Source organism: Leptodactylus fuscus, chromosome 7 (assembly GCF_031893055.1).
Source record: "Leptodactylus fuscus isolate aLepFus1 chromosome 7, aLepFus1.hap2, whole genome shotgun sequence".
In the NCBI taxonomy this organism is placed as follows: domain Eukaryota; kingdom Metazoa; phylum Chordata; class Amphibia; order Anura; family Leptodactylidae; genus Leptodactylus; species Leptodactylus fuscus.
In genome coordinates this window covers 805,592-827,030 of record NC_134271.1, presented here as the reverse complement: position 1 = coordinate 827,030, position 21,439 = coordinate 805,592, and the positions used below count along the sequence as shown (strand labels likewise).

The 21,439-nt window shown below is 43.6% G+C and overlaps 1 protein-coding gene across 1 annotated transcript in view; it reads right to left on the bottom strand.

Annotated features, from left to right (window-relative positions):
- MYBPC3 (myosin binding protein C3) overlaps nt 1–20,247 on the bottom strand; it is a 112,711-nt gene extending 92,464 nt beyond the window's left edge. The window contains exon 1 of the mRNA XM_075281833.1: nt 20,055–20,247. Coding sequence (XP_075137934.1) covers nt 20,055–20,079 — 25 coding nt within the window. The 5' untranslated portion in view covers nt 20,080–20,247. The remainder of the gene's footprint in view (nt 1–20,054) is intronic.
- Nucleotides 20,248–21,439: the final 1,192 nt, after the last annotated feature.

The following is a 21,439-nucleotide window of genomic DNA, read 5'->3' as shown; positions in this document are numbered from 1 at the left end:
GATTATAAATGGGGGTTAATTTGCTGCAGCAGAAATGTCTGAGTGGCGATATAATCTGAAGTTCTTACACTGAGAGCTGAGCGACCCCACAGAAGCTCAGACACAAACCATGCAAGACAAGTCAGTGAGCAGAGACTCCTCCAGGGTTGTCAGATGTGGTCATGCTGTTAGGTATGGCCGAGCATGCACACAACAGGTTATGTGACCGTAGAGATGTTTGAGCGACACCTAAGAATGGGCTCCATTATAAGAAGGAGCCGAAGCCTTCAGTTACCTGATTATTGCCGAGTCCAGACGGTCCAGGACTGGACATCATGTTTAACTCCAGAAGGATTTCTAGAGGCTTCTGAGCTCCAGTGCAAAATGGCGAATAGGATCCCCAAAGCCATGTGTAAGACTGGGGGCTCCTCGCCGAGACGTCTTACAGGGAAGAAGACAGATGATGGCAAAGACTCAACAGCCCCACCTTATGTAACAGACTTGAATGTTATGGAGTCTTCGAGGACTACGCACACGGCCTGAGACCGCAGGACAGAGGAACATCTCAAGGTGTCATGAACCCCCAAAGATCAGCCAAGTGATGGATGGAATGACAAATGTTATATTGGGAAACCAGCGATAGAAGATTCCTTCTAGTGAGTAAGAACCAAGGAAATAGCGGGGGCTTCCGACACCTTAAAATGGTGTCCAACCCCCAGAGAAGCTGGAGGAAGTCAGCATGGATAACTCTGCCAGCCCCACTGACTGTTCTAGTCGTACTCACTGCCATAGAGGTGACTCCAGATTCCAGGAGATAAGGAAGCCTACCCTGCCCCGGGGGTTAAGGATGGCCGAGGCGCCCCATCAACCCTCCATCTGATCAGCTACTTTTATGTCCCAGGACAGAATTGGAAAACCCCGACCGTAACCCTTTAATCATTAACAACATGTTTACAGGTCCAAGAGGATGGAGCTAAAAATGGCCAAATGTATCTGCAGGTTATACCAGACATGAGAGGCGTGCGGACTACAGCTAATGGGGACGGAAGAGGAAGTTGGAATAGAGCAATGCTCTGCAGATTTCTAGAAGACTTTCAAAGCGATGACAAGTATATATAGCACAGAAAGTAAAAGGAAGACTGAGCAAAAGGGGAAGCTCAAGATTCTGATGGTTCAAGCAACTTTTGGGTTCATGTGTCGGTTCACCTTAGGAAAAATAAGTTGCCCCCCACGTGTTGGCCACTGTCATCATCCAAGTGCCCAGAACTCCTTTAGGGTAAGCTTTATTGAGACGTCTTCTCCAGTACATATGAAGAGACTAGAGACAACTGCTGGAGTCTGGGGACACTGGAGATGCCTGCAGGAGACTGGAGACACTGAAGATACTGGAGACGCCTGGAGGACACTGAGGACACTGGAGATGCCTGCAGGAGACTGGAGACACTGAGGATACTGGAGACACCAGAGACACCTGCAGGAGACTGGAGACACTGAGGACACTGGAGACGCCTGGAGGACACTGAGGACACTGGAGATGCCTGCAGGAGACTGGAGACACTGAGGATACTGGAGACACCAGAGACACCTGCAGGAGACTGGAGACACCAGAGACACCTGCAGGAGACTGGAGACACTGAGGACACTGGAGACGCCTGGAGGACACTGAGGACACTGGAGATGCCTGCAGGAGACTGGAGACACTGAAGATACTGGAGACGCCTGGAGGACACTGGAGACACCTGCAGGACACTGAGGACACTGGAGACACCAGCAGGAGACTGGAGACACTGAGGATACTGGAGACACCTGCAGAACACTGAGGACACTGGAGACGCCTGGAGGACACTGGAGATGCCTGCAGGACACTGGAGACACTGGAGACACCAGCAGGAGACTGGAGACACTGGAGACATCTGCTGTAGTCTGGGGACACTGGAGACTGGAGACACTGAGGGTGCGGGACACTGGAGACACCTGCAGTAGCTATTTGCAGCAACCATACATGTTATGCTCAGCCAAGTGTGCATGTGTTCTCAATAGAGAGAGGAGAGGGGACAGCAGGAGCTTTTCTTCACAGAATACATGGGCATGAGGAAATACGACTTGCCAGGGCCAGATAGGAGAGGCTCCCGTACACATAGAACAGCCCGCAGGTCCTTTGCTTTGGCCGCCTTTTCTTCTGTATAGGGGGGTATTTAGCTGCTATAATTACCCCCCAGATGTCAGACCTTTATCCAGTGACATCATCAGGTTTGTGTAGACTTAGTGGTGTCTCCATAACCAGGGCACATGGGGATAAAGGAGGGCACAGCGTTCCTTGTCATGTAGTCAACCCAACACTGATACCAGAGTGCCAGCCTCATACTGCCAACCATCCACTGGCGCCCCTAGTGCTAGTCTCATACTGCCAACCATCCACTGGTGCCACCCTGATACAGCCAACCATCCACTGGTGCCCCTAGTGACACCCTGACACTGCCAACCATCCACTGGTGCCCCTAGTGTCAAATGAATACTGCCAACCATCCACTGGTGCCCCTAGTGTCAAATGAATACTGCCAACCATCCACTGGTGCCCCTAGTGTCAAATGAATACTGCCAACCATACACCGGTGCCCTTGGTACCACCCTGATACTGCCAACCATCCACTGGCGCCCCTAGTGCTAGTCTCATACTGCCAACCATCCACTGGTGCCACCCTGATACTGCCAACCATCCACTGCTGCCCCTAGTGCCACCCTGATACTGCCAACCATCCACTGCTGCCCCTAGTGCCACCCAAATACTGCCAATCATCCACTGGTGCCCACAGTGCCACCCAAATACTGCCAACCATCCACTGGTGCCCCTAGTACCACCCTAATACTGCCAACCATCCACTGCTGCCCCTAGTACCACCCTAATACTGCTAACCATCTACTGCTGCCCCTAGTGCCACCCTGATACTGCTAACCATCCACTGCTGCCCCTAGTACCACCCTAATACTGCCAACCATCCACTGGTGCCCCTAGTGCCACCCTGATACTGCTAACCATCCACTGCTGCCCCTAGTGCCACCCTGATACTGCCAACCATCCACTGGTGCCCCTAGTGCCACCCTAATACTGCCAACCATCCACTGGTGCCCCTAGTGCCACCCTGATACTGCCAACCATCCACTGGTGCCCCTAGTGCCACCCTAATACTGCCAACCATCCACTGGTGCCCCTAGTGCCACCCTGATACTGCCAACCATCCACTGGTGCCCCTAGTACCACCCTAATACTGCCAACCATCCACTGGTGCCCCTAGTGCCACCCTAATACTGCCAACCATCCACTGGTGCCCCTAGTGCCACCCTGATACTGCTAACCATCCACTGCTGCCCCTAGTGCCACCCTGATACTGCTAACCATCCACTGCTGCCCCTAGTGCCACCCTGATACTGCCAACCATCCACTGGTGCCCCTAGTGCCACCCTAATACTGCCAACCATCCACTGCTGCCCCTAGTGCCACCCTAATACTGCCAACCATCCACTGGTGCCCCTAGTGCCACCCTGATACTGCCAACCATCCACTGGTGCCCCTAGTGCCACCCTAATACTGCCAACCATCCACTGGTGCCCCTAGTGCCACCCTGATACTGCCAACCATCCACTGGTGCCCCTAGTACCACCCTAATACTGCCAACCATCCACTGGTGCCCCTAGTGCCACCCTAATACTGCCAACCATCCACTGGTGCCCCTAGTGCCACCCTGATACTGCTAACCATCCACTGGTGCCCCTAGTGCCACCCTAATACTGCCAACCATCCACTGCTGCCCCTAGTGCCACCCTAATACTGCCAACCATCCACTGGTGCCCCTAGTGCCACCCTAATACTGCCAACCATCCACTGCTGCCCCTAGTGCCACCCTAATACTGCCAACCATCCACTGGTGCCCCTAGTGCCACCCTAATACTGCCAACCATCCACTGCTGCCCCTAGTGCCACCCTGATACTGCCAACCATCCACTGCTGCCCCTAGTGCCACCCTGATACTGCCAACACCATACACCGATGCCCCATGCTCCCACATTGAGTCAGTAGCTCGGGTGTCACACGTGTGTAGCATGTCAGTCCGTGGCGGTGGATGTATTAACCCCTTTGTTTATTAGAGACAATAGAAGCGCCATGACAGTAAGGTGCCCGGCTCTGTGTGTGAATACAGTTGTGCTATAAAGTGACCCTGGTGCAAAATCAGGTGAATAGAAAGGAAAACCAGCAAATATCAGACCTAAGAACAGAGGGTGGAATGAAACGAATCGGAATATTCCATAGGATAGGCCATCAGTATTAGATGGGGGTCTGACTCCTGGCACGTCGCTGATCAGCCATTTGTGGGGCATGTGGTAGTCGTGCAGGTGCTGCAGCCTGGTGAGTGTTCCTTCTATCTACTCGCCATCGTAGGAGCGGTGGTGCGGGGGATAGAAGGGGCTGAAGCTGTACAATCCTGCTCACCAGTCCTATAGACGGACAGAATAAAAGGTCGCAGCACTCACATGAACATGGCGGCTCCTACAAACAGCTGGTGAGCAGGGGTGCTGAGATTTGGAGTCCTATTGGTCTGATATTGATAACTGATCTTATAGATAAGCCACCAATGGCCGGATCCCACCACGGCCCATTATCACCCCCATATATATATATATATATTGTAGATATGAGGGGCAGTCATACATTCTTGACTTCCTACCTGGTTCCTTTACTTTGAGCTCGAATTTCACCTTGGAGGTTCCGGCAATGACGGCATAGACGACTTCATCCTCAGCGCCAGCATTGGTGATGGTCAAGGAGTGGATGTGGCCGTCAGCTCGGATGATGTATTTGTCACTAGCCGCAACGTCCACATTATTCCTCTGCCACCTGACCTTAAGGCCAACTCTCTCTATCTCAGCCTCAAAGGTCACAGAATCGCCCACAAGAACCTCAGAAGATTTAGGTCTCCTGACAAACGCTGTGAGCAAAAAGGAGGGGGGTAATATAGGTGTATATAGGTGTATATATATGTACCGCCAGGAACATATATATACACCTATATCATCCTGTCACATTATATACGAGCAGCAGATTGTACACAGTGTCCTATCTATAGGTTATAGAGGAGCAGATTGTATATAGTGTCCTATCTACAGGTTATAGAGGAGCAGATTGTATATAGTGTCCTATCTACAGGTTATAGAGCAGCAGATTGTATATAGTGTCCTATCTACAGGTTATAGAGGAGCAGATTGTATATAGTGTCCTATCTACAGGATATAGAGGGGCAGATTGTATATAGTGTCCTATCTACAGGTTATAGAGGGGCAGATTGTATATAGTGTCCTATCTACAGGTTATAGAGCAGATTGTATATAGTGTCCTATCTACAGGTTATAGAGGAGCAGATTGTATATAGTGTCCTATCTACAGGTTATAGAGGAGCAGATTGTATATAGTGTCCTATCTACAGGTTATAGAGGGGCAGATTGTATATAGTGTCCTATCTACAGGTTATAGAGGGGCAGATTGTATATAGTGTCCTATCTACAGGTTATAGAGCAGATTGTATATAGTGTCCTATCTACAGGTTATAGAGGAGCAGATTGTATATAGTGTCCTATCTACAGGTTATAGAGGAGCAGATTGTATATAGTGTCCTATCTACAGGTTATAGAGGAGCAGATTGTATATAGTGTCCTATCTACAGGATATAGAGGAGCCGATTGTATATAGTGTCCTATCTACAGGTTATAGAGGAGATTGTATATAGTGTCCTATCTACAGGTTATAGAGGAGCAGATTGTATATAGTGTCCTATCTTCAGGTTATAGAGGAGCAGATGGTATATAGTGTCCTATCTACAGGTTATAGAGGAGCAGATTGTATATAGTGTCCTATCTACAGGTTATAGAGCAGATTGTATATAGTGTCCTATCTATAGGTTATAGAGGAGCAGATTGTATATAGTGTCCTATCTATAGGTTATAGAGGAGCAGATTGTATATAGTGTCCTATCTACAGGTTATAGAGCAGATTGTATATAGTGTCCTATCTACAGGTTATAGAGGAGCAGATTGTATATAGTGTCCTATCTATAGGTTATAGAGGAGCAGATTGTATATAGTGTCCTATCTACAGGTTATAGAGGAGCAGATGGTATATAGTGTCCTATCCACAGGTTATAGAGCAGATTGTATATAGTGTCCTATCTACAGGTTATAGAGGAGCAGATTGTATATAGTGTCCTATCTACAGGTTATAGAGGAGCAGATTGTATATAGTGTCCTATCTATAGGTTATAGAGGAGCAGATTGTATATAGTGTCCTATCTACAGGTTATAGAGGAGCAGATTGTATATAGTGTCCCATCTACAGGTTATAGAGCAGATTGTATATAGTGTCCTATCTACAGGTTATAGAGGGGCAGATTGTATATAGTGTCCTATCTACAGGTTATAGAGGAGCAGATTGTATATAGTGTCCTATCTACAGGTTATAGAGGAGCAGATTGTATATAGTGTCCTATCTATAGGTTATAGAGGAGCAGATTGTATATAGTGTCCTATCTATAGGTTATAGAGGAGCAGATTGTATATAGTGTCCTATCTACAGGTTATAGAGGAGCAGATTGTATATAGTGTCCTATCTACAGGTTATAGAGGAGCAGATTGTATATAGTGTCCTATCTATAGGTTATAGAGGAGCAGATTGTATATAGTGTCCCATCTACAGGTTATAGAGGGGCAGATTGTATATAGTGTCCTATCTACAGGTTATAGAGGAGCAGATTGTATATAGTGTCCTATCTACAGGCTATAGAGGAGCAGATTGTATATAGTGTCCTATCTACAGGCTATAGAGGAGCAGATTGTATATAGTGTCCTATCTATAGGTTATAGAGGAGCAGATTGTATATAGTGTCCTATCTACAGGTTATAGAGGAGCAGATTGTATATAGTGTCCTATCTACAGGTTATAGAGGAGCAGATTGTATATAGTGTCCTATCTACAGGTTATAGAGGGGCAGATTGTATATAGTGTCCTATCTACAGGTAATAGAGCAGATTGTATATAGTGTCCTATCTATAGGTTATAGAGGAGCAGATTGTATATAGTGTCCTATCTACAGGTTATAGAGGAGCAGATTGTATATAGTGTCCTATCTACAGGTTATAGAGCAGATTGTATATAGTGTCCTATCTATAGGTTTTATATGGATATACATCACCTAGCGTGTATACAACACAGAGTCCATATACATCACCGAGCCCGTATACAAGCTGGACCAGGTACCAGGAGATACAATACTCTGCTGACACTAACAACTGCCCAGAGAATTGTGAGCAGATACAGTCCTATGAAAAAGTTTGGGCACCCCCTATTAATCTTAATCATTTTTAGTTCTAAATATTTTGGTGTTTGCAGCAGCCATTTCAGTTTGATATATCTAATAACTGATGGACACAGTAATATTTCAGGCTTGAAATGAGGTTTATTGTACTAACAGAAAATGTGCAATATGCATCAAACCAAAATTTGACCGGTGCAAAAGTATGGGCACCTCAACAGAAAAGTGACATTAATATTTAGTAGATCCTCCTTTTGCAAAGATAACAGCCTCTAGTCGCTTCCTGTAGCTTTTAATCAGTTCCTGGATCCTGGATGAAGGGATTTTGGACCATTCCTCTTTACAAAACAATTCGCGTTCAGTTCAGTTTGATGGTCGCCGAGCATGAACAGCCCGCTTCAAATCATCCCACAGATGTTCAATGATATTCAGGTCTGGGGACTGGGATGGCCATTCCAGAACATTGTAATTGTTCCTCTGCATGAATGCCTGAGGATTTGGAGCTTTGGTGTTTTGGATCATTGTCTTGCTGAAATATCCATCCCCGGCGTAACTTCAACTTTGTCACTGATTCTTGAACATTATTCTCAAGAATCTGCTGATACTGAGTGGAATCCATGTGACCCTCAACTTTAACAAGATTCCCGATGCCGGCATTGGCCACACAGCCCCAAAGCATGATGGAACCTCCACCAAATTTTACAGTGGGTAGCAAGTGTTTTTCTTGTAATGCTGTTTTTTTTGGACGCCATGCATAACGCCTTTTTGTATGACCAAACAACTCAATCTTTGTTTCATCAGTCCACAGGACCTTCTTCCAAAATGAAGCTGCCTTGTCCAAATGTGCTTTTGCATACCTCAGGCAACTCTATTTGTGGCGTACGTGCAGAAACGGCTTCTTTCTCATCACTCTCCCATACAGCTTCTATTTGTGCAAAGTGCGCTGTATTGCTGACCGATGCACAGTGACACCATCTGCAGCAAGATGATGCTGCAGCTCTTTGGAAGTGGTCTGTGGATTGTCCTTGACTGTTCTCACCATTCTTCTTCTCTGCCTTTCTGATATTTTTCTTGGCCTGCCACTTCTGGGCTTAACAAGAACTGTCCCTGTGGTCTTCCATTTCCTTACTATGTTCCTCACAGTGGAAACTGACAGGTTAAATCTCTGAGACAACGTTTTGTATCCTTCCCCTGAACAACTATGTGGAACAATCTTTGTTTTCAGATCATTTGAGAGTTGTTTTGAGTAGCCCATGATGCCACTCTTCAGAGGAGATTCAAATAGGAGATCAACTTGCAATTGGCCACCTTAAATACCTTTTCTTATGATTGGATACACCTGGTTATGAAGTTCAAAGCTCACTGAGGTTACAAAACCAATTTTGTGCTTCAGTAAGTCAGTAAAAAGTAGTTAGGAGTATTCAAATCAATAAAATGATAAGGGTGCCCATACTTTTGCACCAGTCAAATTTTGGTTTAATGCATATTGCACATTTTCTGTTAGTACAATAAACCTCATTTCAATCCTGAAATATTACTGTGTCCATCAGTTATTAGATATATCAAACTGAAATGGCTGCTGCAAACACCAAAATATTTAGAACTAAAAATGATTAAGATTAATAGGGGTGCCCAAACTTTTTCATAGGACTGTAAAATTACGCCCAATCCGTGTGAGGAGAGATCTGTCCCCCAAACCAGCAGAAGTAGTGAGAGGTGCGCGGTCTCCAGGCCTCGGCCTCCTGACAACACTGAGACATGAAGAGCGGAGACCTCACATTACAATCTCTTCTTCTGCATTGGCCTGTTCATGGTCGGCTTCAGTCCATACTTAGGACATATTTGTAGGATATTTGTCTGTCTTCTCCGAGTCTATAATGGCGACAGACGCAGAACGGATTCCAGAAGTTTCCAATTCCACGGCTGCTCTGCGTTATAGTCGCCTGAATAAAGTCTAATGTGAACAGAACTGAAGTCATCGACATAATAAATGACTGACAGTTACCAATAAGGACAAATATGGCAGAGCAAGAAGCAGAACGTCACCCCCAGGACCGAGGCTCTCTCTGCGCCCCTTCTCTCAACCCCGAAACCCTTTGCCTGAGGCCCCACATTGTGGAATAGAAAGGCGACACGAGGAGCCGGAAATGTCTCAGAAGCTTCTCAGATAGATATGGAGTATATAGCTATGTATATGGAGTATATAGCTATGTATATGGAGTATATAGCTATGTATATGGAGTATATAGCTATGTATATGGAGTATATAGCTATGTATATAGAGTATATAGCTATGTATATGGAGTATATAGCTATGTATATGGAGTATATAGCTATGTATATGGAGTATATAGATATGTATATGGAGTATATAGCTATGTATATGGAGTATATAGCTATGTATATGGAGTATATAGCTATGTATATGGAGTATATAGCTATGTATATGGAGTATATAGCTATGTATATAGAGTATATAGCTATGTATATGGAGTATATAGCTATGTATATGGAGTATATAGATATGTATATGGGGTATATAGATATGCATATGGAGTATATAGATATGCATATGGAGTATATGGATATGTATATGGAGTATATAGATATGTATATGGAGTATATGGATATGTATATGGAGTATATGGATATGTATATGGAGTATATAGATATGTATATGGAGTATATAGATATGTATATGGAGTATATAGATATGTATATGGAGTATATGGATATGTATATGGATATGTCTATGGAGTATATAGATATGTCTATGGAGTATATGGATATGTATATGGAGTATATAGAGTATATAGATATGTATATGGAGTATATAGCTATGTATATGGAGTATATAGCTATGTATATGGAGTATATAGCTATGTATATGGAGTATATAGCTATGTATATAGAGTATATAGCTATGTATATGGAGTATATAGCTATGTATATGGAGTATATAGCTATGTATATGGAGTATATAGATATGTATATGGAGTATATAGCTATGTATATGGAGTATATAGCTATGTATATGGAGTATATAGCTATGTATATGGAGTATATAGCTATGTATATGGAGTATATAGCTATGTATATGGAGTATATAGATATGCATATGGAGTATATAGATATGTATATGGAGTATATGGATATGTATATGGAGTATATAGATATGTATATGGAGTATATGGATATGTATATGGAGTATATGGATATGTATATGGAGTATATAGATATGTATATGGAGTATATAGATATGTATATGGAGTATATAGATATGTATATGGAGTATATGGATATGTATATGGATATGTCTATGGAGTATATAGATATGTCTATGGAGTATATAGATATGTCTATGGAGTATATAGATATGTCTATGGAGTATATAGATATGTCTATGGAGTATATAGATATGTCTATGGAGTATATAGATATGTATATGGAGTGTATAGATATGTATATGGAGTATATAGATATGTATATGGAGTATATAGATATGTATATGGAGTATATAGATATGTATATGGAGTATATGGAGTATATAGATATGTATATGGAGTGTATAGATATGTATATGGAGTATATAGATATGTATATGGAGTATATAGATATGTATATGGAGTATATAGATATGTATATGGAGTATATAGAGTATATAGATATGTATATGGAGTATCAAATCAAATCAAATCAAAAAATGCTTTATTGGCACGTCCGAATAGGTATTTGGCATTGCCAAAGCTAGTAAAGTGTGTGTGGGGGGGGGGGGGGGGGAGTTGGGTTGGGTGGGTGGTGGGTATGGGGGGGGGGGGTTTGGGTTATAACAGTCCATGGAGTCTCATCTTCCTCTTCGTTGGTGACTGCTATATGGGGGGGGTTGGAGGTGGGGTGGGGCAGGGCGGTTTGTTTGGGGTATAACAGTCCGTGGAGTCTCGTCTTCCTCTTCGTTGGTGGCTGCTATATGGGGAGGTGGGGGGTGGGTGGGGCGGGTGTTTTGGGATAAATATAACAGTCCATGGAGTCTCATCTTCCTCTGGTTTGGTGACAGCTGGACACGTATTGGGCAGCGATCTCCACAGTGGCCTCTTCTTCTCCCAGTAGGATGTAGAGTTTCCTCTTCTCGTCTGCAGATATGAAGTCTGGGATGTGGGCAGAGAGTCTTTGGTAGTAGACGGCCCTCACAGCTGAGTATTTGGTGCAGTGTAGCAGGAAGTGGGTCTCGTCTTCTAGGACCCCCTGGTCACAGTGCTGGCACAGTCTCTTCTCCCGTGGCTTGTACGTCTGCCTGTATCGCCCCGTCTCTATCTCTAGGTTGTGGGCGCTCAGTCTGTACCGACTCAGGGTCTGTCTGTGCTTGGGGTGGCGTATTCTCTCCAGGTAGGTGGCCATGGTGTAGTCCCTTTGTAGGGATTGGTACACGGTGAGTTTCTTGGAGTTATTTATTTCATTTCTCCATTCTTCAATGTACCGCTCTCTGTTTGCCTCTGTGGTCGCCTTTATTTCGGCCTTGGTTATCATCTGTTGGTGTTTTTGGTTTGGTGGTTGGCTGCTGTTTGGTTGGTGAATGTCTGGTTTGCTCAGGTGGCTTAGCCATGCTTGGTGGTGGTAGGAGTCGCTCACCTGGATGTGTGCCTGGAAAGCTAGCGCCCTCTTCTGTATGGTGAGCCATAGGGGGAGTCTGCCTAGCTCTGCCCTGCAGGCTATGTTGGTGGTGTTGCGATGGACATGGAGCAGGTATTTGCAGAACTCCAGGTGGAAGTTCTCTGTTGGGCTGGAATCCCACCTTGACTGGTCTGGGTAGGTGGCTGGGCCCCAAACTTCACTGCCATAGAGAAGGATCGGGGTGATGACTGCGTCAAATATCTTCAGCCAGACCCTCACCGGTGGTTTGAGGTGGTACAGTTGTCTTCTGGTGGCGTAGAAGGTTCTGCAGGCTTTTGCTTTCAGGGTTTCTATTGCTGCTTTGAAGCTTCCTGATTGGCTGAGCTCCAGCCCCAGGTAGGTGTAGCTGTTGGTTTTCTCCAGTGTGGAGCCGTTCAGTGTGAATTGTGGGGTGGTGGAGGCTTTATTGTGGCCCTTCTTCTGAAATACCATGATTTTGGTCTTCTTCTGGTTGATGTGTAGGGCCCATGTGGTGCTGAATTTTTCCAGCACTGACAGGCTTTCTTGGAGGTCTTTCTCGGTGGGGGCCAGGAGTAGGAGGTTATCGGCGTATAGCAGGAACTTCACCTCTCGATTGTTCAGGGTGAGGCCTGGGGTTGGTGAGGCCTCCAGGGCTGTAGCCAGTTCATTGATATAGATGTTGAAGAGCGTTGGGCTCAGGCTACAGCCTTGTCTGACCCCTCGGGCCTGTTGGAAGTATGCGGTCCTTTTCCCATTCACCTTCACACTGCACTGGTTTCCGGTGTAGGAGCTCTTGATGACGTCGTACGTTCTTCCTCCTATTCCACTCTCTAGGAGTTTTAGAAGTAGGCCTGGGTGCCATACTGAGTCGAACGCCTTCTTAAAGTCCACGAAGCAGGCGAATATCTTGCCTCTTCTGGTGTTGTGGACGTGCGTCTTGATGAGGCTGTGCAGGGTGTAGATATGGTCTGTGGTGCGGTGGTTTGGCATGAACCCTGCTTGGCTCTTGCTGAGGACCCCGTGTTGTGTGAGGAAGGTGAGGATTCTGTTATTGATGATGCTGTTGAACAGTTTCCCCAGCGTGCTGCTGACGCAGATCCCTCTGTAGTTGTTGGGGTCATATTGGTCCCCATTCTTGTAGATGGGGGTTATGAGCCCTTTGTTCCAGTCTTCGGGGAAGTGTCCAGCATTGAGCACGAGGGTGAATAGCTTTGCCAGTGCCGCGTGTATTGCTGGAGGGCTGTATTTGATCATCTCTGGTAGGATGCCGTCAGGGCCACTGGCCTTTTTGCCTTTCAGCAGGACAATTCTTTCCTGTATATCTTTTATGGTGATTGGTGAGTCCAGAGGGTTCTGGAAGTCTTTGATGACTTTCTCCATGTCCCTCAGTTTGGTGATTATCTGTTGCTGTTCTGGAGTTAGTTCTTCTTCTGGGATGTTTTTGTAGAGACCTCTGAAGTAGTTGAGCCAGATATTGCCATTTTGGATGTGGAGAGAGTTTTTCTTGGGCTTTGTGCCCATGTGGTGCCAGGTCTCCCAGAATGAGCTGTCCTGGAGGGAGTCCTCTAGTTGCTGTATTTTGTGGGAGAGGTATCTCTGTTTCTTCTCTCTGAGGGTGCCCTTGTATTGCTTGCATAGATTGTTGTAGGCTTCCCTCACCTCCTTGTTGTTGGGGTCCCTATGTTTTTGGTTGGAGGCTGTTCTTAGGGTATGGCGTAGTGCTTTGCAGTCGCTGTGGAACCATTTGTGGGACTGTTTGTTGGTTTGTCTTATGGGTTTGGTTGGTTTCAGGCCTGCTAGTTCTGCTGTGGTCTGTAGGATGTACTTGAGATCCTTCACAGCTCTGGTGACTCCCTGTTGGTCTGGCTGATAGGTGTTTGTATGGAAGTTTGTGAGCAGTGTCTTGATTTCGGGTCGGTTGGTTGCGTTGGTATATTCTATGGCCTGGTGGTTGGCCCATGTGAAATGTCTTGGTAAGTTGTAGAGGCCGGACTGTTGGGGCTCATGTGTGGGTGTTTTGTTCCTGGTTCTCATGTATAGTAGGATCTGGTTGTGGTCTGATAGATGGGAGTCAGGTGCGATTGTGAAGTCTTCAATGTCTGACAGGTCTGCGTCTGTAATGGCATAGTCCACCACACTGTTGCCCACTTGAGAGTTTAGTGTGAAGCGTCCTCTGGGATCGCCTGTGGTACGTCCGTTTATTATGTACAGTCCTAGGCTTCGGCACATGTTCAGCAGTTGTCTCCCACTCTTGTTGACAATTCTGTCTTGGCTGTTTCTTCTTGTCTGTGTGGGTTCTGGGTGGTGGATCTCACTACCGTGCGTATGTGGGTTGTCGTCCGGGGGCAGGTAGTCTAACTCTGTGCCTGTCCTTGCATTCAGGTCTCCGCATATTAGTACTCTGCCTTTGGGTTGGAAGTGGACGGCTTCCCTTTGTAGGACCTCGTAAGTGTCGGGGTGGTGGTAGGGGGACCCTGGTGGGGGCATATATACTGCACAGAGATGGATGTCCTGCTGGCCGCTGAGGATGGAGCTGCTTATTTTTATCCATATGTGATTAGTTCCACGTTTGGTAGCTTTTACGTGTTCTTTGAGCTCCTCCTTGTACCATATTAGTATGCCTCCTGAGTGGCGGCCATGTTTGGTGGTCTTATTTTTCTGGGCGGGCACTGAGAGTTCCTTGTAGCCCATGGGTGTTAGGGACTCGTCATCTGCCCGGGTCCATGTCTCTAGGAGGATTTGAATGTCTATGTTTTTTAGTCTGTCTATGAAGTCTGGATCTTTTGATTTAGATCCAAAGGCTGAGGCGTTCAGCCCTTGTATGTTCCAACTACTGATAGTTAGTGATTTCATCTTCAGTGTGTAAACCTTGTAATGAGCTGTCCTGCAGAGGACGGGCTGGGTTCTTGGTTGGTTGCAGTGTGGCCAGGTATTGGTTTATGTGCATTGCTGTTGTGGCCATTGTAGTGACCGCATGCTCTATTCTCTTTATTGTCTCTATGCCGGTGCTCTGGGTTGCTCTGGTTGGCTTTTTCTTGATAGGTGGCATCTTTGGGGGGTTCTGTCTTGGATATTGGCGGTTGTCGGGTATTATTTCCATGACTCTTTGTCTTGTTTGTAGTCTAGGCCCGGGGTCTCTGTTGAGCACTAAGTCTTTGAATTCCTTCGCTAGGAGGCTGACGCCATGTTTATTGAGGTGTTTGTCATCATATAGGTGACGCTTATCTATGGAGGGGTGTTGTGCCAGGGTGATGCCTGATGTTTGTCTGATTCTGGTCGCCAGCTCTTTGTTGATCCCCATGATGGTAGCTTCAGAGATGTCTTCTGGTGGGAGCAGAGATGACAGGATGATACTACTGTCTGGGAACTGTTGCTTTGCTTTCTCTGCTAGTTGGACCAGTTGGCCCGCTGTCTGTTGGGGCTGGTCAGAGAGATCTTCTGTGCCTGTGTGTATGACAATGTGTTTCGGGGTAGTGAAGAAAGGCTTGCAAATGACAGTATTGGCTTTTTCAATGGTTGGGCTGTGGATTTTCTTGACTCTTTGCCGTGGGAAGAGCTTTCTTGTATTAATGTACTTGCCATTGGAGTCTATGATCAGGACTATATCTGGGTTTGAGGTTCTCGTTGTTTGGGTTCTCTCTGGCTCTATGTCTGGGGTGATGGGCAGTTCTGGGCTTTCTTGTGATGTGTGAGGCATTTCTGGCTTATTGATACCTTGATCAGAGACTGTTGTGTTTTCCTCCCCCTCTTCCTTAGATCTTATCTCTTGTGTCTGTAGTTTCAGGCCTGATAACTCTTCCTTTAGATCTGTGATTTCTTGTAGGCATTGCGTCATTTTATCCCACAGCTTGACATTCTCTTGCTGGCAGGCTGCTATCTCTTTTCTCAGATTTGTGCTTTCCTGGATAAGTTTGTGGATGGCTTTTGTGTCACCATTTGTGCTGGACAGTTCGTTGACATTACAGTTTCTATTATAATTGTGTTTATAGATAGTAAAATCTCTCTCCAGCCGGGATACAGTCTCTGTGAGGGACTCTACTGAGAGGTGTGAGGAGTCGGGGGAGGGCTTGCTGGCTTGTGTACTGGCAGTGTTGGGGGATGTCACGGGTAATTCACCTGAGTCAGTGGGTGATCCTGTGTCTGTGCCCCTTTTTAGTTGTGCCTGATTCTTGATTTCTGGGAATTTTTCTATATATTGGTGAAGCCTATCTTCTCTTCCTTGAATCATTAAAGTCCCATTAGAAAAAATCGATGTTGTGAGAATCACTTCGCCGGCCCCTTGTGGGTTTTTTATTCTGATTGTTATTTTTCCTGTATCTGCCTCTTCTGTTGTTGTACTCTTGTAGCAGTCACATATTGCATGCTGCCAGGCTCTTATATAATCGGTGTGCATAATGAGGTTAGTCATTCTTTGGTTTGATGTGTAATCGGCAAACAGGGTCTCAGCATGGGCTTTGAGGAGATCTTTCTTTGCATTTTTCTTTTCATTGGCACTCATGTTATCAGGGTATGTAATCTGTAGAGTGGCCTGCCCCCCGCTGTGTACAGAGACAGTGCTCTTAGCATAACAGTCAATGTCCTCATTCTCTGTGGCCAATTTCACACCTTCTGGGATGCCTGACCCCCTGCTGTGCTGGGACCTTGTCCTAGGTTCTGTTTTATCCATGGCTATGGAGCTCATACTAGGTTCATCTAAGAATTCCATATTATAATCTCCCAGGTTCCCAATATCTGAGGGTGTCCCCGATTTCCTTATTTCTGAGGGATAATCTACTTGCTTATGGGATTAGCCAAGTGATGGCCCTACCTTCTGTGATGTGGGATCCCGGGGTCAGATGTGATGTTCCTGTTGCATTCAGCCAGTCTGAGGTCTGTAGGAATCTTCTCTTGTATTTTAAAATCCTTTTTCTGTTCTTATTTCATTTTTCTCTTGGGATGTTTTTAGTCTCGCTTAGTTATGTCTTCCATGGAGCCGATATTTCCTGGTTTTCGTCTTGCAGGTAGCTCAATTACAAGGTTTTACATAGATATGTATATGGAGTATATGGATATGTATATGGGGTATATAGATATGTATATGGGGTATATAGATATGTATAGGGAGTATATAGATATGTATATGGAGTATATAGATATGTATATGGAGTATATAGATATGTATATGGAGTGTATAGATATGTATATGGAGTGTATAGATATGTATATGGAGTGTATAGATATGTATATGGAGTATATAGATATGTATATGGGGTATATAGATATGTATATGGAGTATATGGATATGTATATGGAGTATATAGATATGTATATGGGGTATATAGATATGTATAGGGAGTATATAGATATGTATATGGAGTATATAGATATGTATATGGAGTATATAGATATGTATATGGAGTGTATAGATATGTATATGGAGTATATAGATATGTATATGGAGTATATAGATATGTATATGGAGTATATAGATATGTATATGGAGTGTATAGATATGTATATGGAGTGTATAGATATGTATATGGAGTATATAGATATGTATATGGAGTATATAGATATGTATATGGAGTATATAGATATGTATATGGAGTATATGGATATGTATATGGGGTATATAGATATGTATATGGAGTATATGGATATGTATATGGAGTATATAGATATGTATATGGGGTATATAGATATGTATAGGGAGTATATAGATATGTATATGGAGTATATGGATATGTATATGGAGTATATAGAGTATATAGATATGTATATGGAGTATATAGATATGTATATGGAGTATATAGATATGTATATGGAGTATATAGATATGTATATGGAGTATATAGAGTATATAGATATGTATATGGAGTGTATAGATATGTATATGGAGTATATAGATATGTATATGGAGTATATAGATATGTATATAGAGTATATAGATATGTATATGGAGTATATAGATATGTATATGGAGTATATAGATATGTATATGGAGTGTATAGATATGTATATGGAGTGTATAGATATGTATATGGAGTATATAGATATGTATATGGAGTGTATAGATATGTATATGGAGTATATAGATATGTATATGGGGTATATAGATATGTATATGGAGTATATGGATATGTATATGGAGTATATAGATATGTATATGGGGTATATAGATATGTATAGGGAGTATATAGATATGTATATGGAGTATATAGATATGTATATGGAGTATATAGATATGTATATGGAGTGTATAGATATGTATATGGAGTATATAGATATGTATATGGAGTATATAGATATGTATATGGAGTATATAGATATGTATATGGAGTGTATAGATATGTATATGGAGTGTATAGATATGTATATGGAGTATATAGATATGTATATGGAGTATATAGATATGTATATGGAGTATATAGATATGTATATGGAGTATATGGATATGTATATGGGGTATATAGATATGTATATGGAGTATATGGATATGTATATGGAGTATATAGATATGTATATGGGGTATATAGATATGTATAGGGAGTATATAGATATGTATATGGAGTATATGGATATGTATATGGAGTATATAGAGTATATAGATATGTATATGGAGTATATAGATATGTATATGGAGTATATAGATATGTATATGGAGTATATAGATATGTATATGGAGTATATAGAGTATATAGATATGTATATGGAGTGTATAGATATGTATATGGAGTATATAGATATGTATATGGAGTATATAGATATGTATATAGAGTATATAGATATGTATATGGAGTATATAGATATGTATATGGAGTATATAGATATGTATATGGAGTATATAGATATGTATATGGTGTATATAGATATGTATATGGAGTATATAGATATGTATATGGAGTATATAGATATGTATATGGAGTATATAGAGTATATAGATATGTATATGGAGTATATGGATATGTATATAGAGTATATAGATATGTATATGGAGTATATAGATATGTATATGGAGTATATAGATATGTATATGGAGTATATAGATATGTATATGGAGTATATAGATATGTATATGGAGTATATAGAGTATATAGATATGTATATGGAGTATATGGATATGTATATAGAGTATATAGATATGTATATGGAGTATATAGATATGTATATGGAGTATATAGATATGTATATGGAGTATATAGATATGTATATGGAGTATATAGATATGTATATGGAGTATATAGATATGTATATGGAGTATATAGATATGTATATTGAGTATATGGATATGTATATGGAGTATATAGATATGTATATTGAGTATATGGATATGTATATGGAGTATATAGAGTATATAGATATGTATATGGAGTATATAGAGTATATAGATATGTATATGGAGTATATAGCTATGTATATGGAGTATATAGATATGTATATGGAGTATATAGATATGTATATGGAGTATATAGAGTATATAGATATGTATATGGAGTGTATAGATATGTATATGGAGTATATAGATATGTATATGGAGTATATAGATATGTATATGGAGTATATAGATATGTATATGGAGTATATAGATATGTATATGGAGTATATAGATATGTATATGGAGTATATAGATATGTATATGGAGTATATAGATATGTATATGGAGTATATAGATATGTATATTGAGTATATGGATATGTATATGGAGTATATAGATATGTATATTGAGTATATGGATATGTATATGGAGTATATAGAGTATATAGATATGTATATGGAGTATATAGAGTATATAGATATGTATATGGAGTATATAGAGTATATAGATATGTATATGGAGTATATAGAGTATATAGATATGTATATGGAGTATATAGAGTATATAGATATGTATATGGAGTATATAGATAGAACATGTGGGGTAGATGAGTCCAAGCCCGGGCATTGCATTGAAAGTCACAGCAAGGTCACTCATCCTGCCACCGCCCAGACTTACTCTCCATCTCCAAGATGCTCTCACCGTTCCTCATGCAGAATTTGCCATGCGTTGCCCCCTTGCCCGCCGCCCCCTCCCCATATGCCCCATGTACCCCCCCCCCCATATGCCCCATGTACCTGTCTTCTTAACAGGCTCAGGCATCTTGGAATAATCGGGTCCTACAGGCGGTTTGTAAAGCTGCGGCAGAAGTCGCCCAGTCTGTGGCTGAGACCGGACTGAGCTGCTGGAATCTACAGACCCCCTTAATAACCGTAAGATAAGGAGACCCCCGAGCGCTCCACCCCCGCACTCTCTCCTGTTGTCACACAGTCCTGTCACCTTCTCGGCAGCAGGACATATCAGCTGGGATATATATAGCAGAGCCGCACCGCCTTGTTCTCTGCCCCATCAGGATCCTGGTGGGTTTCTGCAGGTTTGAAGTCTTTGCCAGACGTTGCTGGAGCCCGGCCCGCGTTCCCTTGCCCAATGGCACGTGTCTGGCCTCTACCACCATCAGCTCGGCCACTGCCGGCTCACTCCAATCTTCTCTGGACTTGTGGATTGATATGGCCTTGCTGAAAGCTGCCGTCATGTCCTGACCTTGTATACATCTACATGGGGTATATAGAGCTTTCAAGAGCGGCCAGAGCACAGACACAAATAGCTGAAGTCCCGGGCGCCGCCGCCGCCGCCGCTCTCCTCTACTGATGTAGATCCCAAATGACGGGGGAAAGTAGAAGAATAGTCAGTGTAAGGCTGGTCACACGGCGCACGGACAGAGAAGAAGGGAACAAACAGGGGACAAATAGTCCCGAAAATGCAGCAAGTCCCCCATAGACAGAAGATCTCCGCAGATGGCGGCTTCATCCAATATGGCTGCAACGTTTCATAACTATTGGTTACAAGGCCATTGTTCTTACGTCATAGGAGCCCCCTACCATTCATTCTACATAGAGGGGGGCGCAGGGGGTCCCATACAGTAGAGGAATGATATACAAGCCTGTATGACTGTAACCAGTGGCCTAAATAGGACTGGCGGGGCCCCGTGGCCAACCTGACATGGGGCTCCCCCCGACCAACACCGAAGACCCCGACCAAACCCCACCCCACCCCATATTCCTGCACGCATTATTATGCCCTATAGTTACCCCTGCACACAGCATTATCTCCCATAGTGGCCCCTGCACACAGTATTATCCCCCATAGTGGCCCCTGCACACAGTATTATGTCCCATAGTGGCCCCTGCACACAGTATTATGTCCCATAGTGGCCCCTGCACACAGTATTATGTCCCATAGTGGCCCCTGCACACAGTATTATGCCCCATAGTGGACCCTGCACACAGTATTATGTCCCATAGTGGCCCCTGCACACAGTATTATCCCCCATAGTGGCCCCTGCACACAGTATTATGTCCCATAGTGGCCCCTGCACACAGTATTATCCCCCATAGTGGCCCCTGCACACAGTATTATGTCCCATAGTGGCCCCTGCACACAGTATTATGTCCCATAGTGGCCC